This window comes from Phoenix dactylifera, chromosome 2, assembly GCF_051530095.1.
Source record: "Phoenix dactylifera cultivar Ajwa chromosome 2, Ajwa_hap1_PhDact_Kaust_v1.1, whole genome shotgun sequence".
In the NCBI taxonomy this organism is placed as follows: domain Eukaryota; kingdom Viridiplantae; phylum Streptophyta; class Magnoliopsida; order Arecales; family Arecaceae; genus Phoenix; species Phoenix dactylifera.
This window is the reverse complement of record NC_143191.1, coordinates 30,448,871-30,473,749: the sequence shown is the minus strand read 5'-3', so window position 1 is coordinate 30,473,749 and position 24,879 is coordinate 30,448,871. Positions and strand designations below refer to the sequence as shown.

Genomic DNA, 24,879 nt, shown 5'->3' with positions numbered 1-24,879 from the left:
GATGGAAAGGAAGATAAAAGATCTTCTAAAAGGAGAAAAAGATAAAGAAGAAGAATGCTTTGTGCACCCTGGCTCGTCGTACCTCAGCCGGGTTGGATATCAAAATCCTTTTTAAAGCATGCATGGGCACTAAACCTAGTTCTTTCAGAAGCTGGTTACGCCCAATAATGCTCGAGAAAGAATGATAAGGTGCGATCTGTAGGAAGACAGCCATCTAATTAACATGCTAACTTCAAGAATAAACTCGCAACTTGAATCTATACTATTATGAATCTTTTGAGCTCACCAGTTCGACGAACAAGTTAATAAAGATTTTTACCCATATCTGTTAGTTATTAAACCCTTGCACCACCACTTCTTGTTACTCAACCTAGTATCGACATTAAGTAGAGAATTTCTCTGGGAAAAAAACAAATAAACATTAAGGAGAGAATTAAACAGTTGCAGTTTGGAGCATGTTCATAAAGCTGCCAATCAGGTTGGGTATTGGTTGGTGGCAAAGCAAGGAGATGTTGAGTGAGGGTGAACTCATGTCACTGATAGCAATCATCATATACTCTGTGTCTGATAATTCTCGATGAATACCTTCGGGATGGAAGATGTACATTTTGTACAACAAATATAGCTGAGGAAAGGATCTGAGAACTTGTGAGTAAAAGGTAAATGCAGCATGGATTTGAGATAGAGGTGGATGTGATATAAAGCTAATATAGCGTATGTGTTAGAAGTGATAATAGGACCTGGCCAGAATTCAGATTATCAGAAAATGTCAAAGAGTAGTACCCAATTAGCCAGAGAAAAAAAAACTTAAGATGGTTTGATATGTTCAGAACAAGCCAGTGGCTAAATACAAATGATTGTACAACTATAAAAAAAAAATGAATGATTATATGGGGTCTTGAATAAAGGTTACCAAGATGAAAAGAGTGGAGGGCAAAAAACACTTGATATATAGGTAGAAGCAGAAAATGTGGTCAAGCTTTTTCTATCTCAAAAACCAGGTTATGGATGGGGAACAAAGATAAACTAGCATTTATAATGACATCAAAATCCTCAATCATATAGTAAGGTCTTTTTTACATCCGCATAAATTAATTTGCCTTTATGAACTAATACAATGTATGTAATTGTCTCGTTCGCAAAAATTAAACGCTATTACTATGTGCCTGGTTATGTCATTATTACAACACTCCACATTCAGTTAGGCCAGGAAAACCAAAAAATATATATATACAAGACATTACCTTTATAAATTACTGATGTCATGCGAGAAAGATGACCATTTTATATGCTACTCCAGGTTCAAGCAGGCACAGGTGTTGATGATCTTGTTGTGATGCAGCCCTTGAAGAGCCCAACAAGAGAATTCCCTATTCTCAGCTCTTGATGCACAAGGATAGGAAGGCCTTCCCTAACGCATTCATCATATTTCTCCAACACTGAAACAATATAGCTGAAATCTGGTCGCTTCGCTGGATTCGCAGACCAGCATCTCTTTATGAGATTGTTGAGGACAGGTGAACAAGTAGTCGATAAAGGTGGCCGCATGTTCTGAACAAGAAGATAGAACCGACATGAATATTAGAAGTCCCAAATCTTGCAAAAAAGGGATATAGCACATTGGTTGCAGCCCTGGGATGAGGTTCTTGAGAGAGATTTTCTGAGGTGTTTGATGTAGTAATTGAGAAATCAAATCTATGGAAACAGAAAAGAAAAGGAAAAGAGAGTTGATATAACAATTAAAACTGGAGATAGCTAATCAATTTTTGCTCTGACCTGAAGCTCATGATATAAGCCATTTGAACACAGTACCATCTACTGCAAAAGTTGGTCTATATTTAAAATGATGAAACAACTTGGCAGAAGATAAATTATATGGTGTATTTGTAAAGAACAAAGATTGGATGTTCATGCAATCATGTATTTTTTCTTTTCTATAACAGATAGCATCAATAGACTTGCCCACAAACAACCCGGTTTAAGTGCTGAAATTGCAGTCAGCTATGATTTTGATGCAGCAACATTTTCAGATACCAAATATTCAGACTCCGTCTAAAATCAATAAGCTTTTCCTGTTGATAACAAGAAAACACACTAGCAGCAGTATACCTGGTAATTTGCCTTAGTGAAGTAGACAGAACTTTTTCTCAGAAAAAAGTATTAAATAGATGTTCTCATCTTTTATCTAAGAAAATTAAAATAGTTCTTCTAGGCCTTTATTTGTCGAGCCCTGGCCTCAAAATTTTGAAAATCCTCCTAGAGTTACCTTAATCTATACTATGGGCTTGGAAACTTGGGGAAAATACATATACTATAGTTTTACTGATATTGAAAACTAAAAATGGCAGTTGCTCCTTTAGAGAGATTAGTGTGCTGTGGATCCTACCATTGATCTGCCTTGTGGTGTCAAGACGTATTTTTGACCCATATTGCTCATCAGAATTGTTAGAAGGCTATGTAAAGGTCAAAACTAAATGGAGAGAGATTTCTGAATTGAAAGCAGCTGAAGAAAAAAGGAGTTTATATCTTTCACAACCAAACCATTTGAACTAATGGCTAAAACTTGAGTGACAGGTTGTTCTAATTTCCTTATATATAACAAGGAACAAAGAAATCAAGCCAAGCATAAAAACAATGGAAGGTACCAACTTGAACATATTTTAGTAAATATTTTCCATAAGCATAACAATTTTCTCAATAAAAGAAGTACATAAAACTTACATACAGTGGTCAGAACATATTGTACACAAATTCTAGAATTTGTTTTAAAGAGCAGAAGCATGGGTATCGGTCCTAAAATTAGGTTTAAAACTAGCAATCAATAAAGGAACTAATATGACATTTGCATAGAGATAAAGGGAACCATGACATAGATTATGAATGGAAGAAGGTTAGCATGTGGACAGAAGATGTTGGACTGATTCATTTCTTGTTGTTTTCCTCTCAAGCAATTTTCTATTAATAATTAGTGTATTTGGAGACCAAGCATAAACCTATCAGAACTTATTTTGATGAAAAAGCATTGCATGATATACCTATTTGATGCATAAAACAAGACAAATCCTAACTGCAAGATGCCTTGGCAAATAAAATTAAAAGAACCAACCTTCTCTGAAGCAGCATATGCAGCCTGCACAGGTGTCATTCCTTGAAATGGAACAATAGCGGTCGTCAATTCCCACAAGACGATTCCAAAACTGTACACATCAACCTTTCTAGTGTATGGTTTTTCCTTGACCATTTCTGGAGCCATCCAACGGTAAGTTCCCATATTACCTTTGGATGCTCGGCACTGAGTTTCCAAGCATGAGGTTCCAAAGTCAGCAACCTTAACTCGCATTTCATCATTAAGTAGCAAATTATGAGATTTCAGGTCTCTGTGAATTACACCTTGTGAATGAAGGTATTGCATTCCTCGAGAAATATCAAGGGCTAACCTTAAAATTGTCTCAGTCGACAGAGAATATGGCTGTTTCTTGTGAAGATACATCCTCAGAGTTCCTTGAGACATATATTCTGTAATTATACAGTATACAGGAGGCTTTTTGGAGGCTGCTATAAACTGCAACATTCGAAAAGGGAACAAATTAAATAAGTTAGTATGCAAGTACAAGTTTGTATTGGAGAGGGGAAAAGAGAAACAGCAAGTACAGGTTTCCACCTATGCAATTTAGTAGCGAAGCATTAATTAAAGGGGAAAAAATGTGATGAAAAGGCTTGAAGACTGGAACATATATTGAATTTTGTAGTCATTGGTATCCTAACAAGCTAAGTTCACACTAGAGGTCATTTTCTGGAAGCACTTGGGTAACTTAACAAACAAAATTGGTGTTGAAAATTTTTCGATGAGCAAAGAAATGCTAGCAAAAGACATGGGCATCTTTTGCTCAAAAGGAGATGTGTCTTTTATAGGGCAACTGAGTTCAGAAGGTAATATTTTATAATATATCTGATGTTTTATAACAGAACACAAACCATCGATAAATCTTAATATTGGGTTTGTCTTGGAAGGAAACTCAAAAGGGTTGGATAAGGAACTCCATATAGGGGATTAACAATCGAGTAGGAGGGAAGAGAGGAAAATGTTGGTCATGAAGGGACAATAATTGTTGAGTTAATTTTTGAGATTTTATTTCTTGGAAATGTTGCCATGGTTAGTGGATATAGAAAGCCAAGCTTTTGCATGTGTGAAAATGTACTTCATAGAATTAAAAAGGTGAATGAAGTGCAGAGGTAATTTTCTGGTACTACGTGACAATTGCTATTCTTTGGCAACTTAAATGATAAAATCCCAATAATGCCTGCAATTTATATGAATTAAATGATGCAAGGAATTTATGTAAGCCGCATGTGGTAAAATTATGTTGTCTCATCTAAAATGTTGGCTCACCTTCTTTCTGATGATTGTTTTCTTGCCAAACTAGATGTTCTCTGAATCATTGTCCCATCTTAGCCAAGGAATGTGCCCATAAAAATTCTTGTTTGATGAGACAACAAACTTCTACAAGTACTTTTTGAAAGTGTATCAGCAATATTGGCTTGCTTCTGAACTGCAACCTTTTCTGTAGGTTAGCTAACCTTGATCCCTTGTGAAGAGGTGCCCCCTATTTCCTCCTTGTACCCATTAGCTTTTTTTCTCTCATAAAAGTGAGGAAACAGAGAAGTGTTTTGACCATTTGGTGCATCAAAGCAAATTTACCCAATTTGATAGCAGAAATGTGGTTTTAAAGGGTGTAAAATTATGATGCCATGACTTCAATTTATCCTTGTCATGAGGTCTAGGCAGCCTCGAGAAGCTTGGCCATCATAAGCGTTGGTACAGATTTTAAAAATTTAACAGACTCTGTAAATGGCTGAAGAGTTGAAATTTTGTTTTCCGCTTCTTATAATGTTTCTCTTCTTACTTTTTGTCTTTGCTTTTATTTTTTAATAAGTAAAAAGATTTTCCATTTTTCCTTCTCCAAACTATTAAGATATCCCTATTGTAAGTCAAATTTCTTATTATGGGGTGCTAATCTTAATTAGTCCTTAGTTGTATATGCATTTGTAATATCACACAAATTTCTAACTGGATGAACATTCAACTGTTTAATACTTAATGTTAGGAATGTGCAGGCAAGTCTAAATAAAGCTCATAAACATCTAAATAGCCAATCTTGTTCTTATGAAATAAGAGCAGTACAGTGGAAGCTTAATCTACGTTCTTTATCATTAACGAAAGAGAAGAACAGCTGAATGGATAGTGTGTTTCATTATATTTAACATTCAACATACAGCCCGACCGGAAAAAGGATGCTGAACCATTCAGCTGGAATCAGTATAATGTAAAGAATGAAGCTCTACTGTCAATATTTAATTCAGAAAAAGAAGGAAAGAAGTCACTTGCTAAACTAACCTGCACTATGTTGGGATGATAAAGGCGGGAAAGGAAGGCAACTTCAGAATTGAACTGTTTCTCAAGCATTGCCCTTCTCTCCCCGTCCTGCTCTGGGATCCTCACCATCTTCACCGCGACTGCCCGCTGCTTATAAATTCCTCGGTATATCCGACTATGCGACCCTGAAGCAAACTTATTTCCAATGAAGAGCTGAGAAAGATCTGCCATCCACTCCTCTTGTTCTCCTCCACCACTTCCCTCTGCACTCTCGGTGCCGGGATCCAATAGCATCGACCACGACTCCAAGCTGTCCCATCTTTTCTTCTCCATGACCTCCATCTCTGTAGGCAAGTGGTTCATCTTGTGCAGCTGAGAGGAAGAAGGAAAAGAAGAACCAGGCAGGGAAGGAGGATGAGGTAATGAGACTGAATTGTCTCTGTTCTTCTTTCCCAGACTCAAGGCCCGGAAACAAGAAGCCATTTATGAAACAGAAGAATCCAGCGAGGAGAACCGGGTTATCAAGAACTAGCTGAAAAAGAAGCTGAGGCTGAGGCAATTGAAGGATTGCAACTGCATCCTTCTAGGAACATGACGGAGGAGATAAACAAAGTTGATTGAAGGAGGCTTGAAAGACATGGCGTTTTGCTGAACGGGAGAGAAGGGGAATCGAAGTATCTGGAGAAAACTTGCCACAGAGGGGAGGAAGATATAAGGTTCAGTATTCTAAGATTCTGAGACCGTTGTCATAGAAAGAGGATGGAGATGGACCATAGTTCAGAGAAGAATCTAAAGAAAACTCGTGGTGGAGGGGAATCTTTGATGCCCAGAAGCATATAAAGCAATATCCTTTGGGATATCACATACTAAAACGTTGAGAACTCGTTGCTGAGTCTAAATTTCTGGGATCCTATAAAGTTTCAGCCATTCGAGGTTAGTAACGACATGGATGGTGTTGAAGAAGAAGGATATAAGCTTTTAAAGAAGTGGCCGAATAAGATGACCACCCAAAGGCACAAAGTATTAGCAGCAAGGTTTCTGAAAATAATTAGGTGAGGTAGTAAATTAAGAGAAGGATCTAACGAGACCTGCTATGTAGGGAAAGGGACACACCATGTCTCCAAGTAGCTGCTTCTTCTACCTCTATTTAGAATATTTGGTCTTTAGAAGAAGAACCAAAACAGTGAGTGGATTCCATATATTATCCATTCATGTGAAGGTACAGAAGAGTCATAGAGAAAGAGTACAAATTGCATCTGTGCTTCTCTTTATCCTTTCATTTATCTTTTCCTCCTAGTAATGGCTGCTGCATCCTGCTGGGGTGGAGAAATGAAGAATACAAAGGGTGTCAAGGATGTCCCGTGATTGGGTAGTTCAAAAGAGCACCACCTTTTTGCACCACAAAAGAAAAGGACCCACCTTTCCTGGCTCTTTGCTCTTTTCCTCTCTCATATGTCTTCCCTTTTCTTCTCTGCCTTTCTAAAACGAATAGTTCATGGGAAAGAAGGGAGAGGGAATGCCTTGGCAAGAACGCAGCGTAGCAGCAGTCAGCTACGTACTGCCCTTTTCTCTCTTTTATTTGGGACTGCTGCTTTTGCAACCACTTGGTCGCAACTTACAGCTTGACAAAATCAAGCGGCCGCGGCTCATCCATCACAATCTATCAGCTATTAATTAATGATCGAGAGTGCAGCCGAAGAAAGAAATGCAGGTTAAGAAGCGCCCTAATTTGCAAACTGCACGCAGTCAATAAGACAAGTGATGCAAGATCTTTTCTCAGACTACATCAAAGTAATCGGAGGACAGCTGACGATGACCTGAGCGGCCGATACCCCTCGTTTTGGATCCGGCTGTGTACCATCAAGGTTATCAAGGTCGTGGCTACAGGAGGCAATCAAATCTTTGACATATCGGTTCCGGATGCGGAACTGAGGGCCGCTTGGGCAGACCTTCGTCACGTCCGATGCGTTTTACGAGCTAGTTCCATCGTCCTGGGAGGAGACTCGGTTACGGTTATCAGTTGGATCCAGAAGGATCCAAGGGGTAATAGTTGCATCCACCCTTTGCTCCGAGATATCTAGGCAATGGTGAGAGATGGAGGGACTTTTTAGGCTAAGCATGTTTTCCGTGAAGCTAATGGGGCTGCGGACTGAGTAGCTGCTTATATAGCTAATCGCTCGAATAGCACCCTGTGGACTGGAGATGGAGAATTGCCCCGATATTCCGAGGTATTTTGTTTTTTTTGACTTTACTGTATGTATCCATACTCGTCTGGTATAATCCACCCGCCTTAGCAAAAATAAAAAAATAAAAAAATAAAAAAATAGAAAATAGAAAAAGAAGGACAAGAGGCCTAAATTTTCTCAGTGCAAGCTTTTAGACCTGCTCAAGCATAACTTTTAGAACCTACAGGTAAATGAAGGTTTAATTAATTAAGAACGTGATGTTTTTTTCAATTTGTGACTTTTATGGTGAACCTTTAGATCCATACAAGTTTACTCGTGACTTGCAGTCTTGTAAGTAATTTAGTATTTCATCCAGGGACTCATTTATAATCGTTTCTCACAGTATACTTGGCTTCCATATAAATTAAGATTGGCAACCTTTGCCCACTCGGTGCAAAACTAGCAAACCAGAGACTCAACGTAATTTAGGGTTCGACAAGGGATGTCTACCTTACCGTGATCCCAGCCCCTCTCCTTCCCATCTGGTATTCTCCTTCTCGAATCCAAATCGACCACCAGACACCCCGAATCCCTAAATTTAAGGTTTCTACCACCTCAGCCTGTGTCATGGAACTCCTGGGCATCGCTGGCCTCGGGGTCTCTCCATTATTTTGCAGTCAACCACCATGACTCTGTTAACTTCTACCACCTCAGCCTCCTTGTCCAGACCGCTCGAGGGTTCTCCAGACACCAACCACATTGTCCGCCACCTGCTGCTGCTGGATTGGAGGCCCAATTTGGACCCTGCAGCCTACTTTACCCAGTGCAGCAATTGGAATTATGAGACTAAAAGATGTCCCAAGTTCTACGTTAGTTCATCTCTTCTCACCATAACAACTGTAGAAGAATCAGAACAAGGAAAACAAAAGGACCTGGGAGAAATATCACATACTGTAATCACAGGACAGCGCTCAAAATATCAGATAGACGAAAACCAGGGTGCGAATACGAACCAGTTTGATGCAGCAATTAACCAAACAAAATAAACACAACTTAGCAAAACTTTCATCTCAAGAGGCATTCATATCCAACAACATAAAAATCAGAGGCAAGAATATATGAACAAAATCCGCAAGGAACAAGCCGTAACTCTTGAAAAAAAAACTACAGGAAATTCTAAAATGATGCCAAAGTACACCTAAGAAAGCTTTGAAACAATGATAGTACAACGTCCGGAAACATGATCAACAGATTTTTAAGAATCATAATCACCAGCAGAAACTAATTTGGAAAACCAAAGCATTTGACACCAGTCCTTATAGAAAGAGCACATTTTTGAAGATCAAAAATAAAAAAAGTCTCTGCACACCCTCTTTCTTTTAGATGAACTGTATAATAAGAGAAGAAAATTTATAGTTTTGCCGGCAAAAACGAATCAAAGCTAAAACATCCAAAGCCATTGCAGCATCAGCAGAGAAGAAGGTCTATCCATATGGCAATCAAGGACTAAAGTTTCAATAAAACATAAGTAACGTAAAGTTACAGTAAAAACTACAGAAAAAGATAGAAGATAGAAAGCGATAAAATACTTTAAGGAAAGAATTCCGAGGATACTACCTGTATTTAATTGTTTTTTGTAAGTGGGTTTTAGGTGTTCTGTTGGTTTTAGGTGTATGAGCATAACAATCATCCTCAACAGGACAAATTTATGCTGTTGGAGAAAAACAACGAGGAAGAAACTTCTGGTGCTCATAAAAAATTCTCAACCAGCTTTCAAGGCCGGGAAGTGGCTGAAATTTCTCATCGAGGCTGCAAATCGGCCAAAGTGACAACAATTAGAGGCCACAGCAGATGTACATATAGTGAGATTTCATTTCATGAAATTGACCAACTATGGCTACACTTTAAGAAAAGGATTTGGTAGCTCAAGTAGGCTACCTGGTGCTAATTTCAAGTACCTTTTTGATCTTAAAGTCAGAGGGCATCATTACAATTGGCTTAGAAAAGCCAATCAATTGGTCATTCAAAGGATATGATCAATCCATTTAAAGATCGACCATACATGTAGGTCAGCAGGTGATTAATACATGTGCTCTTTCAATTTTGAAAAACCTAGGCATTTGGCATTTTGAAAAACCTGTCCTTTATTGATAAAACACATGAAGTTCCTGAAATTTGAAAGAGAAGTATATCATTGCATGCCAAAAAGAATTACAACCATAAACTTTAAAAGCCATTGAAGCACCCTATGATGGAGAAGAATATCAGGGTCCAAAAAAGGGGGAAAAAAGAAAGTAAAAACACGAAAGAAGATAGAAAGATGGAAAGATCAGGATAATATATACATGTAAAGATGTGGATGGACTTGTTACCAAAAGGAAAAAAAGGATGTTCCCGAAAGAAAATAAAAAAAAAATGAGGGTGTACCAATATAAGATCATATATTGTAAAACAAGTTGTAGGTTCAACAAAACAGATAGAAGAAAATACAAAGATAAATCCTGGTTGATCAATTGTGCTCTTAGATAGGTATGTAACCTAGGTGGAATCAGTAAATTAAAAGTGCACCTGAACAGATGCAAAGCATGTATTTGCTGGACCAAAAAGAATAGCATGCCCAAATTCCATCATGGAAATACTATTTAAGCATACTGAGTGTACTTGACTGTGGCAATAGGCTATAAATTTCTAACATCAAAGCATATGAAAAATAAAGAGACGACATAAATATCTCATGAACACAAAGTAACAACAAATATCATTACAAAATAAAGCTATGAAGATATCAATCATAAAGAGAGGGAGGATGATGAATTTCCATGTACAATTTTCATAAAAATCTATAAGGTTTATGGAAACTAACATCATAAATGCAATCCTTTCTGCATATCAGAGGAGGAAAATAAGAATTAAGATAAATGGAGGATAACATAAAAATTCAGTAAATGTGATGCAACATGATTCATTATTTCATGACAACCAGAAACGACCCAATATTAATGACTGATAACTACAAAATAAGTACAAACCGTATGATGGAAAATCCTAACAACCCAGTGCACATAAAAGTAAATCCAAAATGAAAATTAGCATAAAAGCATGAGAAAAGTAAAGTTCTTGAATTTATATTCCATCCACATGAAAACCATATCAGATGATGAAAAATGAATATATAGTTCACATTCCGCATGCACAAATATTATTAAGATTTACAATTACATAGGCATTACGTTCATAAGTTTAATGAAAGAATACCTGAGAGTACCCCCCCTGATTTCAACAAATTATAGTTCAGCTCACGGAACCTCACCAAACATGACCACAATGACAAGCACACAGAGATTTCAACTAGTGAACTATGAAAGTAACTAAACAATCAAGGGTCTTATCACACATAGAAAAAGGTAGCAAGATGAAAACCTAAGATCTAACAGTAAATCCATCCATTCTCAAACCTGTTCTTCATAGATCTAGTATGAAGGAAACCTCCCTGAACACCCCCCTCCCCCCCTCCTCCTCCCCTCCCCCAAAAAGCAAGATTACAGAACAATCTATAACCGATGTGATGACCATACAGAACATAGTAAGATCTAAATCCACGGAGAGCGGAGAAAAAGAAATGAAAAGATCAGAAACCATTTTTGTAGATTTGCAAACTCTGGATCGGGAAGCAGGTCATGCAATGGACCACTCCCATAAATGTCTCAAATAAACAAATTACACCGGCCCGCCCACAATGCCAGTTCATCATTTTAGTTAGATACTTTAAAGGTGTACAACCTATGTGTATATATGTATGCATGTATGTGTGGTATTGTGAGTGCCAGAAAACCAAAATAGGATCAAAACATGAGGGATCAAAGCATAAATGCATTTAACCGCACTCAAAAAAAAAAAAGAGAGAGAGAAATGCATTACCTCCGGAATCTCTCTGCTGCTTTACCTCACTTTCTCTCTCTCCCTATTCCAGGGTAAAGGGAGATAGCCAGGATGAGTTCACGTTTCAATTTCCTAAGAGAGTAAACAACAAAGAAGCGGGCAAGGATGACATGGCATGTTTTCATGGTTTCGCCTCTAATTCTACTGCCCTCTGCTGTTCGAATGCCACTGCCATCGCCCATCTGCAAAAGAAGGGCTTTCCGAGTCTGGTGCTGAGAAAGAAGCTGGTGTATGTCGATCACTTTAACAGAATCATAACAGTGGCTTTGCAAAAGTAAAATCCCAATTCTTACTGCCTGCTGCATTTTCTTATTTTAGCTTCATAACGCAGTTAGAGTAATAATACATGGAATGCTCTTAGTTAATCAGAATGATTAGTTTCTTGATCAGTCACCCAAAACTTCTTAGCATAAAAAATAAATTAAAAAAAAATCCAAATCCACCTTAATGCTTCCTTGAGTTTGACCTCAGCCATTTGTGTGATATATATATATATATATATATATATATATATATATATATATATATATATATATATATATATATATATATATATAAAGAAAGAAAAGAAAAGGAAAATAGTGAATAGAGAAGCACTGACCGGAGATTCAGATGGAAACCTGGAATAGTTAATGGAAGAAATTATAGAAGAAGCACGTGATCTTTAAAGGAAAAAAAAATCAGCTCACAAGCTTTGGATGCTCAATAAAGAGATAACACATCAATATTCAAGCATGGGGGGCAATCAGGTCAGCAGATAACACTTTGATTTGACTATTAAACAAGAAAATTCTATTTCAATACAAAATAAATATGAAATAAACCCCTTGATCCTCCACCCGTGATTCATGGCACAAGAGAGACCTGTAGGTCCTTCAGCTATCAATGCCACTTGAGTTGTTACCGCTAATAGAGCATCCAATGCACAAGAGAGAGGCCCCAAACACAGCATCTGAAAGGCATGTAGCTACCTTGCTGTCCCATTTTACTTAGCAGACATATGCCTCATTGCAACTCCTCAAATATTGCCTTCCAATGAGGAAACCAATTCTCTACTTGCCCCTCTGAGACCCCCTAACAAATGATATAGAAACAAGAGAAGCTCGGAATCATGTTACACTGAGACCCTAGTGCACCGATTGCTGAAGAGGTTGCTGACCTGCTGGTGTGGATCTTAAAGGTAGCTCTGCACTTCCGACATGACTCCACAAGAAGCCAGCCTCTGATGCTCGCCGTCATTATCATTCATTATCATGGAGCCAACCACCTTGACTCTAATAACTTCTACCTCCTAAGTCTCCATATTCAGACTGCCATGGATTGGCCATACACCAACCTCATCCTCGCACATGTCCTACTGATGCTGGATTGGAACCCTTCAAGTACAGCCCTGCAGCCAACCTCACCCAGTGCAACCACTGGAATTCTGGGACTAAGAGCACTCCTTGGTGCTAGGAAATTTGATTTGCTCTTTTCCTCACCATAGCACAAACTACAAAAGAATTTTAAAAAAGAAAAAAATTGTTAGAAAAATTTGTCATTTGCTATGTAAATTCAAAACAAGACAAAAGAACCTAAGGTCATATATCATAAGCCCTTTCTTGATCCCGAGACACCATTCAAGGAATCAAATAGAATCCTCACAAGTTTGCTCCCACAATCTGAACAAGTAAATGCATGAAGCAGTAAAAGTGTAACAAAGAACAAGAAAACTCTATTCAAATAGAACATGATAAGGAATGAGAACTTTATAAACTAAAACTGAAATGTCAAGCAAAAGATTATGTACTTTGAACTGAAGAGGCATTAATATCCAACAACATATAATTTGAGTTAAGAATACATAAATGGTACATGATAAATGAGGCCTGAAGCATTACGATCTAAGATATATTTTTTTAAATAATATGAAAAAACCAAACATTTGAAAATCTGTCCTTAACGTGATAATAAAACACAAAAAAAGGTCTACGCAACCCCTAACTTCTAGATTAACTAAAACAAAAGAAGAAAACCTATCTCTTTGCATGCTAAAGGAACTATAGATATAATCATCCAGAGCCACCAAAGCACCGCAAATTGGAGAAGAGTATCAGTCTGCAGGTAATTCAAGGACTAAGGTTCCAAACTTCCAATAAAATAGAAAGTACATGATATTATAGTACAGACTAAGGAAGAAGATAGCAAGATGGAAGATACTAAAATAGGTGAACAAAATAATTAAGATAACATAACATATAAAGATGAAGATGGACCAAAGTAAGATCATATATATGAAAAAGAACCATAGCTCCTAATCCTGAGATACAATTCATTATATCACATAGAACATAGCAGAAGATGTAAATTCTAGTTGCTCACATTAATCGCTAAATTACTCAATTGCTCAATCAGTAAAAGTACATGTATCTATGAAGGTCAAAAGCATATATGCTGTATCAAACAAAATAAATAGCATGCTCAAATTCTATCATGTAAATACTATGTGAACATAACCCAGGCCCTTTGACCATAGAAATAAGCAATAATTTTCTAATATGAAAACAAATAAAAAATAGAGAGATATGCCATAAATATCTTATGATGACAAAATCACGACAAATATCATAACAAACAAAGCTCTAATGACATCATTAGAAAAAATGGTAGTGATTTCCATCTAAATTTCCCATAACAATCCCCCAGCTTCATGGAAACCAAATATGGCACAAATAAAATCCTTTCTTTGCATCAGAGAACAAATTTTAATGAAGGAAAAAAAGGATGACACAAAAGCTAGTCTCCACGTCATGCAACATGATTGTACTTCACGACAACCACCAATGATCAAATATTATAGTCCATTGACTACAAAACAAGTAACACCACCCAAAAACCTTATGAATCCACATACACATGAAAATAAATAGTGAACGAGAAGAAATTAAACATTAAAGCATGAGGGAAGAAAGTGCTTGAATTCAATATTCCATTAACATAAAAACCAGATCAGGTGACAAAAACTGTACACGTAGTCCACATGCACAAATATTAGCAAATCTTTTAATCAGATAAAAACTAGGTTCATTGATTCCTTAACCCACCCACCCCACCAGAAAAAGAGAAAAAAGGACATTAGATTCATAAACTTAGGGTAAAAATACATTAAATACCTCATAGTTGGAACTATTGTTGGTGCAGATCTTCAATATAGCGCCACTCTTCTGACATGCCACCAAACAGAACAAATAGCATGCTCAAAATCAAGGTTTGCCAGACTAGTACCGAGCCTCATACTGGCCAGCAACCAGTCTAGTCCTATAGGTCCATACCATACCATGTTGAAGTACACCAAGAGGGAGAGGGGGGAGAGGAAGAAGGAGACGGAGGCGGAGAGAGGGAGGGAGAGAGAGAGAGAGAGAGAGGCCGAGGACCCCTTGATGGGGAACTTCAAGAAGATAGGGAGGAAGAGCGAGAGGGGGTGACGAAGGAGAGGGAAGGAAGGAGAGAGAGAGAGGCCGAGGCTGTCGCGAGGAGCTTCGAGAACTCCAAATCCGACGACGAGGATAGAAAGAGAGGAAGAGAGGGAGAGAGAATGAGAAGAAGACTCATCTGGATTGTCATCGTTGATGAGGACGAGGGCTCCTAGTGGGACAAGGGCTATGAACAGAGACGAGAGACTCACTGTTTATAACCATTCTAAAGAAGCTGAATCATGCCGGTAACCGATTGGTCCAGTTCGGCTTTGCTCTGAACCGGCTGGTTCGGCACAATTCGGCATACCTTGCTCAAAATACTATCATGTAAAACTAGCCCACTTGATTGAACAAAGCTTCTTGCTAATAAGCAATTGCTTTAGATAGCGATTGATTTAATCATAAGACAGGTGATTGCAAGTCATAGAATGAATTACTCAATGAAGGGTGACATATTTCGCCTTCTCTCCAGAATAATCTAATACAGGTGAGTAAGAAAGTGTCGTAAAGCTCCTTCCTCGAGAACGGCAACATAACCAGGGCATGTTGACTATAGAAATAAGCAATAAGTTTCTAATATGAAAGCATATGAAAAATAGAGATACGACATAAATATCTTATGATGACAACGTCACGACAAATATCATAACAAATAAAGATCCAACGACAACAATCATAAAAAAAGTAGTGAATTCCATCTAACCTTCCCATAACAATCCCCCAACTTCATGGAAACTAGATATGGACTAAATAAGATCCTTTCTTTGTATAAGAGAACAAAGTTTAATAAGAAAAAAAGGATGACATAGAAGGTTGCCTCCACATACTGCAACATGACTGTACTTCATGACTGCAAAACATGATCAAATATTAAAATATTATAGTCTATTGACTATAAAACAAGTGAAAAACACCATCCCAAGTATGGAATAAATAAAATCCTTTCTTCATATAAGAGAACAAAGTTTAATAAGAAAAAAGAGGATGACATAAAAGCTAGCCTCCATGTAATGCAACATGAGCTACTTCGCGACTCCAAACATGATCAAATATTATAGTCCATTGACTACAAAACAAGTGAAAAAACAGCATCTGAAACCCTTGGAATCTATTAATCATGTCCTTCACCACCAACTATTAATCTATCAGAGCCATCACTTGAAGATTAACTTGGTCGATCGTCTTCTGAGAATATCTTGAAACCTTGAAGTGGAAGGACCTGAGAAGCATGACAAGTGTGGGAAGACAGCTTTGAGAGTTGAGAGGCAGAAGCCAGCAACAGAAACACCATCAAATAGTACAAATTCGCATTAGCAACACCATGAGCATTCATCATTATGCTGCCAATAAGTCCATTGTCTGCTTCCATGATATCCTGCAAAAAAAAAGGTTAAACTAGACCACTAAAACATGAACTTGTATAACGAAGGACCTCGACAGGTTATGTTCAGAAAGAAGATGACAGAGGAAAAGAAAAGGCTTATTTAAACTCTTTATTCTATAATGATAAAGTATGATTTTGTTGGTTTCTAATAAATGGCTATTACTCTTAAAATATCAGCTCATGCATAAGTAGATGTAATGGATGTAAATGAGGTCCATGCATAGCAGAAACAGCATGGCTAAAACCAATAAGAAAAGACTCCATAATAACTTGGACCAATAGGGAAGGGTTTTGGCTGCATTATTGTCGATAGGATAACACATTTCATTTAATGAGTTGTCAATGACAAGATGTAAAGAACACCCAGAACACTCTAGGTGGAAGATTTTTGGCTGAGAAAAATTTCCTAACAGGGGAAGTAAGCCGGTCATCTATATATTCCAATGTGGAAAAATACCATTAACTATAGAATAAAGTAATCTTATATACACCATGCACTTTAATAACTGATCCCCCACCCTTCTTAAACACACTCCCACTTTTACTTTTTTTCTCAAATTGCTGGCGGATCATACAGTGATGTTAATGAGAAATACAAACAGCTAGGCAGTGAGTACGCTCAAGTCTCTCTCCAATGATATTTGTTTCCAATCCCATCTTTTGTGGCTTAACCACACACCTAATGCACCATTCTCATGTCAATAATGCTCATCTCATGCAATTAGGCCATCTGTCCAACATATTTTAATATATGAACTTATAAAAGCTTACCTTGTCTCAAAATGTGATTGCGGGAGCAGTCCAGGGACAAAAATCTGCTTCATGCAACAAACTAATTTCTATAAACTAATTCCAAATAGCAAATCTAAAAAATAGAAAAGATGATACTGTAGTATCTCTTGGCCATCGTGTTCTGATTGGAGACATAGACTTGGAATCCATATAATTTGTTCTACCTCTTCATTTTTGAAAGTTCCATCCTCAAAATCTTTTCTATAATTTAAATCATCTAAAAACTATTATCTACTTGAATTGAAGTATTGAATAATATATCATCTGCAATCTCTACAAAGATAGCATGAACATGCATATGTACATCCGTATAAATACACATGCATGCATGTCAGAATGTACCTTTGTTGAGCTTTGGTTTTTGTTTAGCAGATCTAAGATGAGCAAATTCTGTTTTTCATTAGAAAATAATATTAATATTTTGTTTGAATAGACAGCTATTCTGTGTCCGTTAGACAGAGGGGGATAGCATTGCATTGTATAGCTAGGAAAAAAGCAACTGTTAGATTCAATATAACCTTTTCACACCCTTTCCAAAAGACCTTGCTTAGTTGCTTTCTGACTGGTAAGCATTCAACTCAGTTTCTCCAAAAGTATTTTCACATACTATATGTGACAATAAAAGCAGCCAAGCTCAGCTGTATCAAGCTGAGGTAGATAATGGGATAAAATTATAAACAGTAAAACCCCAAAAAAGTATACAGGATTTTCAACCAATGGTTTTTCATCAAACAGCGTAACTTACATATGTAAATCTAAAATTTGTTTCATATTAGCTGCGTGGAACCAATAAAATAGCTTGTATAATTTAAATATTATATGCATATATGCCTTGAAATTAATCACTATAACATCAAAGGAGCAGTCAGCTTAAGCTTCTCAGTGTGATGATTGATCCTTGCAGATCAACATACTCACAGTTATTTTGGTGCTTTGGGAAAATGGAGTTTGATAAGCATCGGAAGTTCAGCAAGCTCGACTTGAGACTTTCCCAGCAATATATTTTTCAACTTGTCGTCACAATTAACTATGTTCTTATTGTTTGGATCCTGCAACAATCCATGACCATTATCGATCAAAATTTGTCCAAACTTTTCAAAAGCAGAGTAAGCACTTTACCACGGAACAGCAGGATGTCTTGAAATTTAGTACAAAGACAGCACTAATGTTTTGAAACTGGCACATGCTATATAAAATTTAAAATAGCATAATAAACAAGCTTTATACCATTGGGAAACATTGAAATTTGAAGGAGAAGAAATTTACAGAAATATGCTGTAGATAAATAAAGTCTGTAAATTTCAAGAAAAAACAGTGCAAATGCAGAATTTTGAGAAGATATTAACACACTGCCAGGGTTTATTGCCCATTTTTAAGGCAGCTTGCCATTAACATTACTACTGATGTATGCACATTCTTGTCGTATGAAGAAGCTTAAATATTTTATGTATTTTTATCTTCTGGTGTTCTTATTACCAAGACAACCCCACTGATAGTGTGCATGAACATATATCTAGCTCCTGCTGTATATGCTATATTCCCTTAAAGCATTTTAAAGAAAATCGCTATACAAATAGATTGGATTCGTGAAGTTGGAGATAAGTATAGACTCTCAAAACCAAACTTATTTGTCAACACAATCTGCTTGCAAGCTGCTGCAGGAATTGGGTGAAGAAAATCAGTCAAGTAGACTTGAATATGGAATTTATCAGCATGAAGATAGAATTTTCTGCAACTAACGCCAGGCTCCGAATGAATAAGTGACATGAGCTGTTACACATGTATTAGGAACAAGGAAACAAATAATCACCTATTCATCCATTTCTCATTGCAAGTATTAGTTGATGCTGCTTAGTTACCATGTGGAACACTCCTTAGGATGATCCCGGAGTTGTGATTATAAAGGAATTCAGGCATCCAATCATAAGCTTCACACTGAGGGAGACACAGGAAGGTGAGAACAGAAAGTTACAGGACAGTAAATAGCCAAAACGAGGTCCTATTGTGAATGTCATTGAAAGATTCAAGCTGGAGTATTTTTCCATTGTCATGGTCCATCGCAGGATTAGCTTACTGCAAGCCATTCCCATGCCAATCATTGGCTGGCACAGTAAATAACATGCAGAGCTATGTCCTGCGCATGCCCAACCACATCCCATAACTCATGGCAGATAAAACGGGTACAGGATGACATGGCTTGGCTCACATAATACAGGAGCATGGATCCTTGTATTATGTCCATATGTTTTGGTACTATATAGACCATATGGTATGATCTGGTACAGTATGGTATATAAATCAATGGTTCACAGTAAAGTTGCTGTAATAAATTGGGAGCGGTCAATAAGCTACCTATCGCTATAATTGTAGGCTATAGCCCTAGCAGGTTGAATTTTCAATTGAAGCAACCAAGAAATGTGCTGTAGAGTTCAACATGGGTGGGCCATTCAATAATGAAGAATGACATCAAAGAGATGGGGATCTCGCATCCAACGTTTATGCTGACCTTGAGGAAGCAATGGTGGATGCAAAATTTTTGGGGTTTCTGCCGTGAAAGTAAACACTATTATAGCCTGCTTAGTCCACTGCTAGCCTCCAAGTAGAGCTGATCACGGGCCTTCTAGCCCGCACGGGCCTTCTGGCCCGCCCGGCCCGGAATTTTTCGGGCTTGGGCATTAAAAAAAGGCCCATGGGTCGGGCCTGGGCAACAAAAGCGGTCCGACCAAAAAAATCGGGTCGGGCCTGGTCGGGCCATTCTGGCCCATTTCCAGATTCCAAACAAAGAAAAAATCGGGCATGTCGGGTCGGATCTATCGGGTCGGGCCAGGCTAAACGGGCCTAGAACCAGATTTATAAAGTCGGATCGGGCCTAGACAAAAATTTAAGCCCGACAGTCGAGCCGGGCCGGGCCTGGGCACAGCCATCGGACCTAATTTCTGCTGTAGAGCCCGGCCCGAGCCCGGCCCGGCCCGGGTTTTGATCAGATCTACCTCCAAGACATGGACAAAAACCACATGAAGGTTTACCGACGAAACAACTCTGCAAGCTGAGTTTTTCTTTAAAGACCGATAGTACATGCCTTTGGCCAGAGCAAGCACTGGTCAAGGATACATGGTATCACAAAGGAGTTTTGAGCTTCCACTTGCCACGTGCATCTAAAGTGTGATCAATCAACTTTCCAGTGGATCAACTAAATGAGGAGAGGTTGGAGCCAGAAGAGTCTGCGAGAAGGTGCATAACCAACCAAAACTAATTAAAAAAAAGGTCAAATCCGCAAGTGCACTGGCAGACTGATTTCATCTGAGTCAGGCTAACCACAATTGCCCAAATCTATGTTTCCCATGTCTATTTTCTCTCAAAGATGCAAACACTATATATCAAACGAAAATATATGCTTCTGAAACATGCATTTCTTGTTCAAATACAAACAAGGTAGTGTTGAGATGCCTCCATGGTATCGAACTTCTCTGAAAATAAGGGGCAAAATGCATGCTTGATCTCGATCATTAAGAAGCATGGTATGGAAACAGCAAGTGGACAGACCCTATTAGTCTGCAAGCCACCATGTGGAGCAAAAATATTATCAGTCACTAAATCCTTTTCAGCAATTACACCAATAACAAGTCCACTTCCTATGAAGTGACGTCCAGAAATTTTGCGCCACCAATTGCTCGATAAAGCATGGAGTAAAAATATTAAAACATAGAATCGCCCATGAAACCCCTTTGAGCAACTACACCAATAAGGATTCCGCTCATAATTAAGAGGAGCACCGAGCATCTCAGACCACCCAATCCTAGATAACATGGCGCTCAAACTATGTAATTACGAAGAATGGAAATCAAATGATTAAGAGCATTGACAATTCTCATTGTCTCCTAGTAAAAGTAAGTACTTCTAAAAGACAACCTTCCGAGGCACATGACAACATACACCAATAAGTATCCATTTATCCGGTAGATCCATAGTTTTTCACTAAACGTGAACAAACAAACTTGATTTAGCCCTCTTTTTTTTGTCTAACCAACAGGGCCCCTGATTTCCAGAGATAAATCTGTACTTCATTAAATCATCCTCCAACAATGCGTTTCAAGCGAAGGTTGGAAAAGCTATTGCATATGAGTTCGCAAGCACGGTCATCTAATCATCAAAGTATGCTACTATGAATCAATCTGGAAGGCAGAAAGGGGAGGGAAGGGATGATGGGACCTGGAGATTGTTGGACTTGATGTGGGACCAGACGCGGATGAAGAAGGAGAGGTGGGACATCTGGGACTGGCCAGCGAATTCCCTGAGCGTGGAGGGGAGGTTGGCGAGGTCGATCAGGCTCGCCACCTTCTTCGGGCATTCCCGCATCGCCTTCCTCGCCACCACCATCTCGCCCTTCCGCCGATGCTTCAACACGTCCCGAACAAACCGGAGCAATACCCTAAAACCGTGTCGGCCTCGAGTTTGAAGCTTTCAGCGACCTAACCCGGATGACAACCCCAACCCGGCCTAGGCTCTCGACCTATTATGATACTGCTTTTTCAGCGGTTGGGTTCAGAGACCAACTTGGTTGTGGGAAAATAGAGGACTCTAGTTGACTTGTAAATAATCACTACATCACAAATGCATTTAGTTTATGATCTAAATCGGAATTAGAACGGTCATCCTCTCTGATATATTTGATTCGTGACTGAAATCAGAATTAAAATCAGAATCAAAATCAGAATGTGATTTGAATATCAGAAGAGAGCCAAAATTAGGTATTGGGGTATTCCCATCTCCTCTTGAATGAGAATTAGAATGGAAATAGAACTCCCTCCAACTAAATGGTCAGAATCGAAGTTACTCATTTTTATTTTCATTTTAAAGCCCATATCTCCCTAACCAAATATGCCCTAAGATTACTTAAAATTGACACGAAGTTTTTTTTTTTTTTTATAGGTACTAATGTGACACAACCATATAGATATCAAATAAAATAAGAAATATTTTTGTAAACTAGATAAATTATATTGGCATGCACTATAATTGGTACAATATTATATATGGTAAACAATAAGTGGCCATTGAACTGTCTCGATCAAATACCAAGCGTAAAAATAACTTCAGATCTTGGACGGCCTAATAGTCTTGACTTGTGGTTTTTTTATTGGTATCCAAAATGAGAGTCTTATTTATCACTCTAAGATCACCAGGGGATAAATTCTAGATTTTCTCGATGACTAAAGGTGGTTAACTTAGCATGCACAGCTCCGTATCTATACAATTCTTTTTAAATTCCATCCATAGCAAGGCCTAGACTATAATATGGTAAGATGACATATTAAACACTTGACTCTAGTCATCTTCATGACTAATCTTATTTGGCCAATATACAATGTCTATAGCGAAGTTTCACACCCCATGTACATTGTCCTTCATTGCTAATATAACATGCATTACTTTATATTGAATCTGTCGAAGATTTTGATGCAGTGACTAAGTGAACAAAGCCAGAATAGTAAGCAAAGATGCGAAAATCCCCGCTTTGGACCAGAAATAGTGGTAACCCCATCGGCGGTAAAAATAGGGCAGACCCATTTTCGTGGGTCAACAAGACAAAAATAGGCTCTCATTGACTAGCAAAAGGTTCAGAAAGCACAGTGGTCAAATTATCATCCATTTATGCACGGTCCTTCATTACTAATATAGCACTTATATATGTGACTATAAGATAAAGAAATTTTTTTAATACATTATTTCATTTCATAATTTTAGCTAGAATGACAGCAATGTGAAACATGTAAAAACTGAGAGTAAAGCAAGTAGAGACATGTGGGGAACCTTGATGGAGAAACAAAATTAGGTAAAAAAGCAAAAGGAGGAGCCTGTTTTAAAGCAGTAGGTCCATAGTGAGCTGAACTAGGGGTTGAAAAGGGACCCTAGTGTTTCTATTATCCAGCAGTAATGTCGACTTAGAGAGAGAAACAAGACAAATGTATCAACAAAAGTTCAGCAGCATATATTATTTTAATGCAAATAAAAATGTAATACATTATCTTGCTTTCCATAATTCCAATTAGAGTGCGAGTAGTAGGAAATATATAAGGGAGAGAGCGAAGTAATTAGAGCCATGTGGAGGAGGACTTTACTCTATCGAATGAGAAAAAGAGGGGAAAATGTGAAGCGCTTCTTAAACTGGGTCCCATAATGGAGCGAAGCCTCGCGATAGAAATGCACTCCTAAAGTTTATAACATATAATAATAAAATAAATTTTAAATAGATAAATAAGTGCACCGACCAGCAAGTACTGCATGTATCATTTAAATATAGAGGAACAAAAACATCATCTCACTTTTATAGTTTCAATTACAATGCCAACCATGGAAACACATAAGAGAGTAAAGTAAGTGGAAAAAGACGAGAAAGCCTTGTAGTTTGTTGAAAATAAAATTAGAGATAAAAACAAAAAAAAAGTCACTCTTAAAATAAAGAACCTATGTCGAAGTTGTTGGAAAAATTAAATGTGCACGCGGCCTTTTGGGCTGCGTGCGCATTTGCCACTGAAAATTATGTGAGCCAGCGCCCGCAAAAAAACCAATACCCCTGTGATCACCCTTATATATACCCTTCAATTTCATCCTATTCGGTGTACGAATAATTAGAGAAAAATATCAGAAAAATTCTGAAGAAAAATTTTTTTTTCTTAATCACTACTGATTTTTATTTTTGTAATTCTATTCAGTTAATTTTATTCTTTTTATTTCGTTCTTCGCTGGATCTACAAATTCGATCGAGTTCGATTTGACTTCTTCCGAGACGTTCCGAAGAAGAATTTTAGGGTCGTCGTATCTCTGAGGAGAATTGCCGGAAGACCCATACGTAGGGGCAAACACTTATTTGAGACAGCATCTACGCGCTTCGACCTACCTTCAATCAGGCTATTTCCTCTTACTTTTGTTTTAAATTTAATATTAGTGGATCTGTAGGATTTGCAATTTTATGATTTGAATTTATTAAATGAGTAGATTTATTTTGTGCTAGAATAGATTTCTTTCGTGATAAAAAAGATTTATTTTGATACCGAAAAAAAAATATTATTTCTTTTAAGAATTTTTATTAATTGTAATTATTAGATTTATTTGCTTAGTTCGGTGATATATTACTAACAATCCAAAGAAGTGCATGGTTTATTTTTTTTGTTAGTAATATATAATTCAGTAAATCATTCTAAAAAGGTATTAATTTGTTTAACCTCCAAGAGTTTTATCATACCTCTATTTGGACTCCTCAAGGAGTAATTTCCAGATCCCATTCAAATGAAAAATTCAAAAATTAGTTAATACATAATAATTAATTCGTTGAATTGACTTATTAGATCTCAATCAATTATTCTAATAAAGTAATAGATCATTCTAATATATAATTCATTGAATTGAGAAATTAGATCTCAATTACAATAATTGATTTGCTAGCATAAAATTAGTAAACAATTACTCTAATAAGGTAATAAATTTTATAATTCATTAAATTGATATTTTAAATCTCAATTACAATAATTGATTTGCTACCACAACATTAGTAATCAATTATTCTAATAATGAAATAAATCTTATAATTCATTGAATTGACATTTTAGATCTCAATTATAATAATCGATTTGCTGGCACAAAAATTAGTAATCAATTATTCTAATAAGATAATAAATTTTATAATTCGTTAAATTGATATTTTAGATCTCAATTACAATAATTGATTTGCTACCACAAAAGTAGCAATTAATTATTCTAATAAGGTAATAA

General features: G+C 37.3%; 2 protein-coding genes across 5 annotated transcripts; both read right to left on the bottom strand.

The window, feature by feature from the left end:
• Positions 1-1,060: 1,060 nt before the first annotated feature.
• On the bottom strand, positions 1,061-11,068 carry HT1 (Protein kinase superfamily protein). 2 transcript variants are annotated; one of them, XM_088715844.2, is made up of 4 exons: positions 6,794-11,068; positions 5,396-6,687; positions 3,107-3,562; positions 1,061-1,551 (listed from the first exon to the last, which is right to left on the bottom strand). In XM_088715844.2, exons 2-4 carry the CDS (start codon positions 5,855-5,857, stop codon positions 1,303-1,305), a joined length of 1,167 nt encoding a protein of 388 aa, XP_088571970.2. In that variant the 5' UTR covers positions 5,858-6,687; positions 6,794-11,068; the 3' UTR covers positions 1,061-1,302. The 2 variants fall into 2 exon arrangements, with proteins under 2 accessions (XP_088571970.2, XP_008806079.3); XM_008807857.6 differs by having other exon boundaries at positions 5,396-11,068.
• A 1,160-nt stretch (positions 11,069-12,228) lies between these two features.
• LOC103718860 (SWIB/MDM2 domain superfamily protein) lies at positions 12,229-21,705 on the bottom strand. Of its 3 annotated transcripts, none has more exons than XM_088715858.2 (3): positions 21,319-21,705; positions 18,028-18,158; positions 12,229-12,970 (listed from the first exon to the last, which is right to left on the bottom strand). In XM_088715858.2, the coding sequence occupies exons 1-2, from the start codon at positions 21,484-21,486 to the stop codon at positions 18,030-18,032; spliced, it is 297 nt and encodes a 98-aa protein (XP_088571984.1). In that variant the 5' UTR covers positions 21,487-21,705; the 3' UTR covers positions 12,229-12,970; positions 18,028-18,029. The 3 variants fall into 3 exon arrangements, with proteins under 3 accessions (XP_088571984.1, XP_038986030.1, XP_008806080.1); XM_039130102.3 differs by lacking the exon at positions 12,229-12,970 and adding an exon at positions 15,857-16,152 and having other exon boundaries at positions 21,319-21,702; XM_008807858.5 differs by lacking the exon at positions 12,229-12,970 and adding an exon at positions 15,857-16,308 and having other exon boundaries at positions 21,319-21,622.
• Between the last annotated feature and the right edge of the window lie 3,174 nt (positions 21,706-24,879).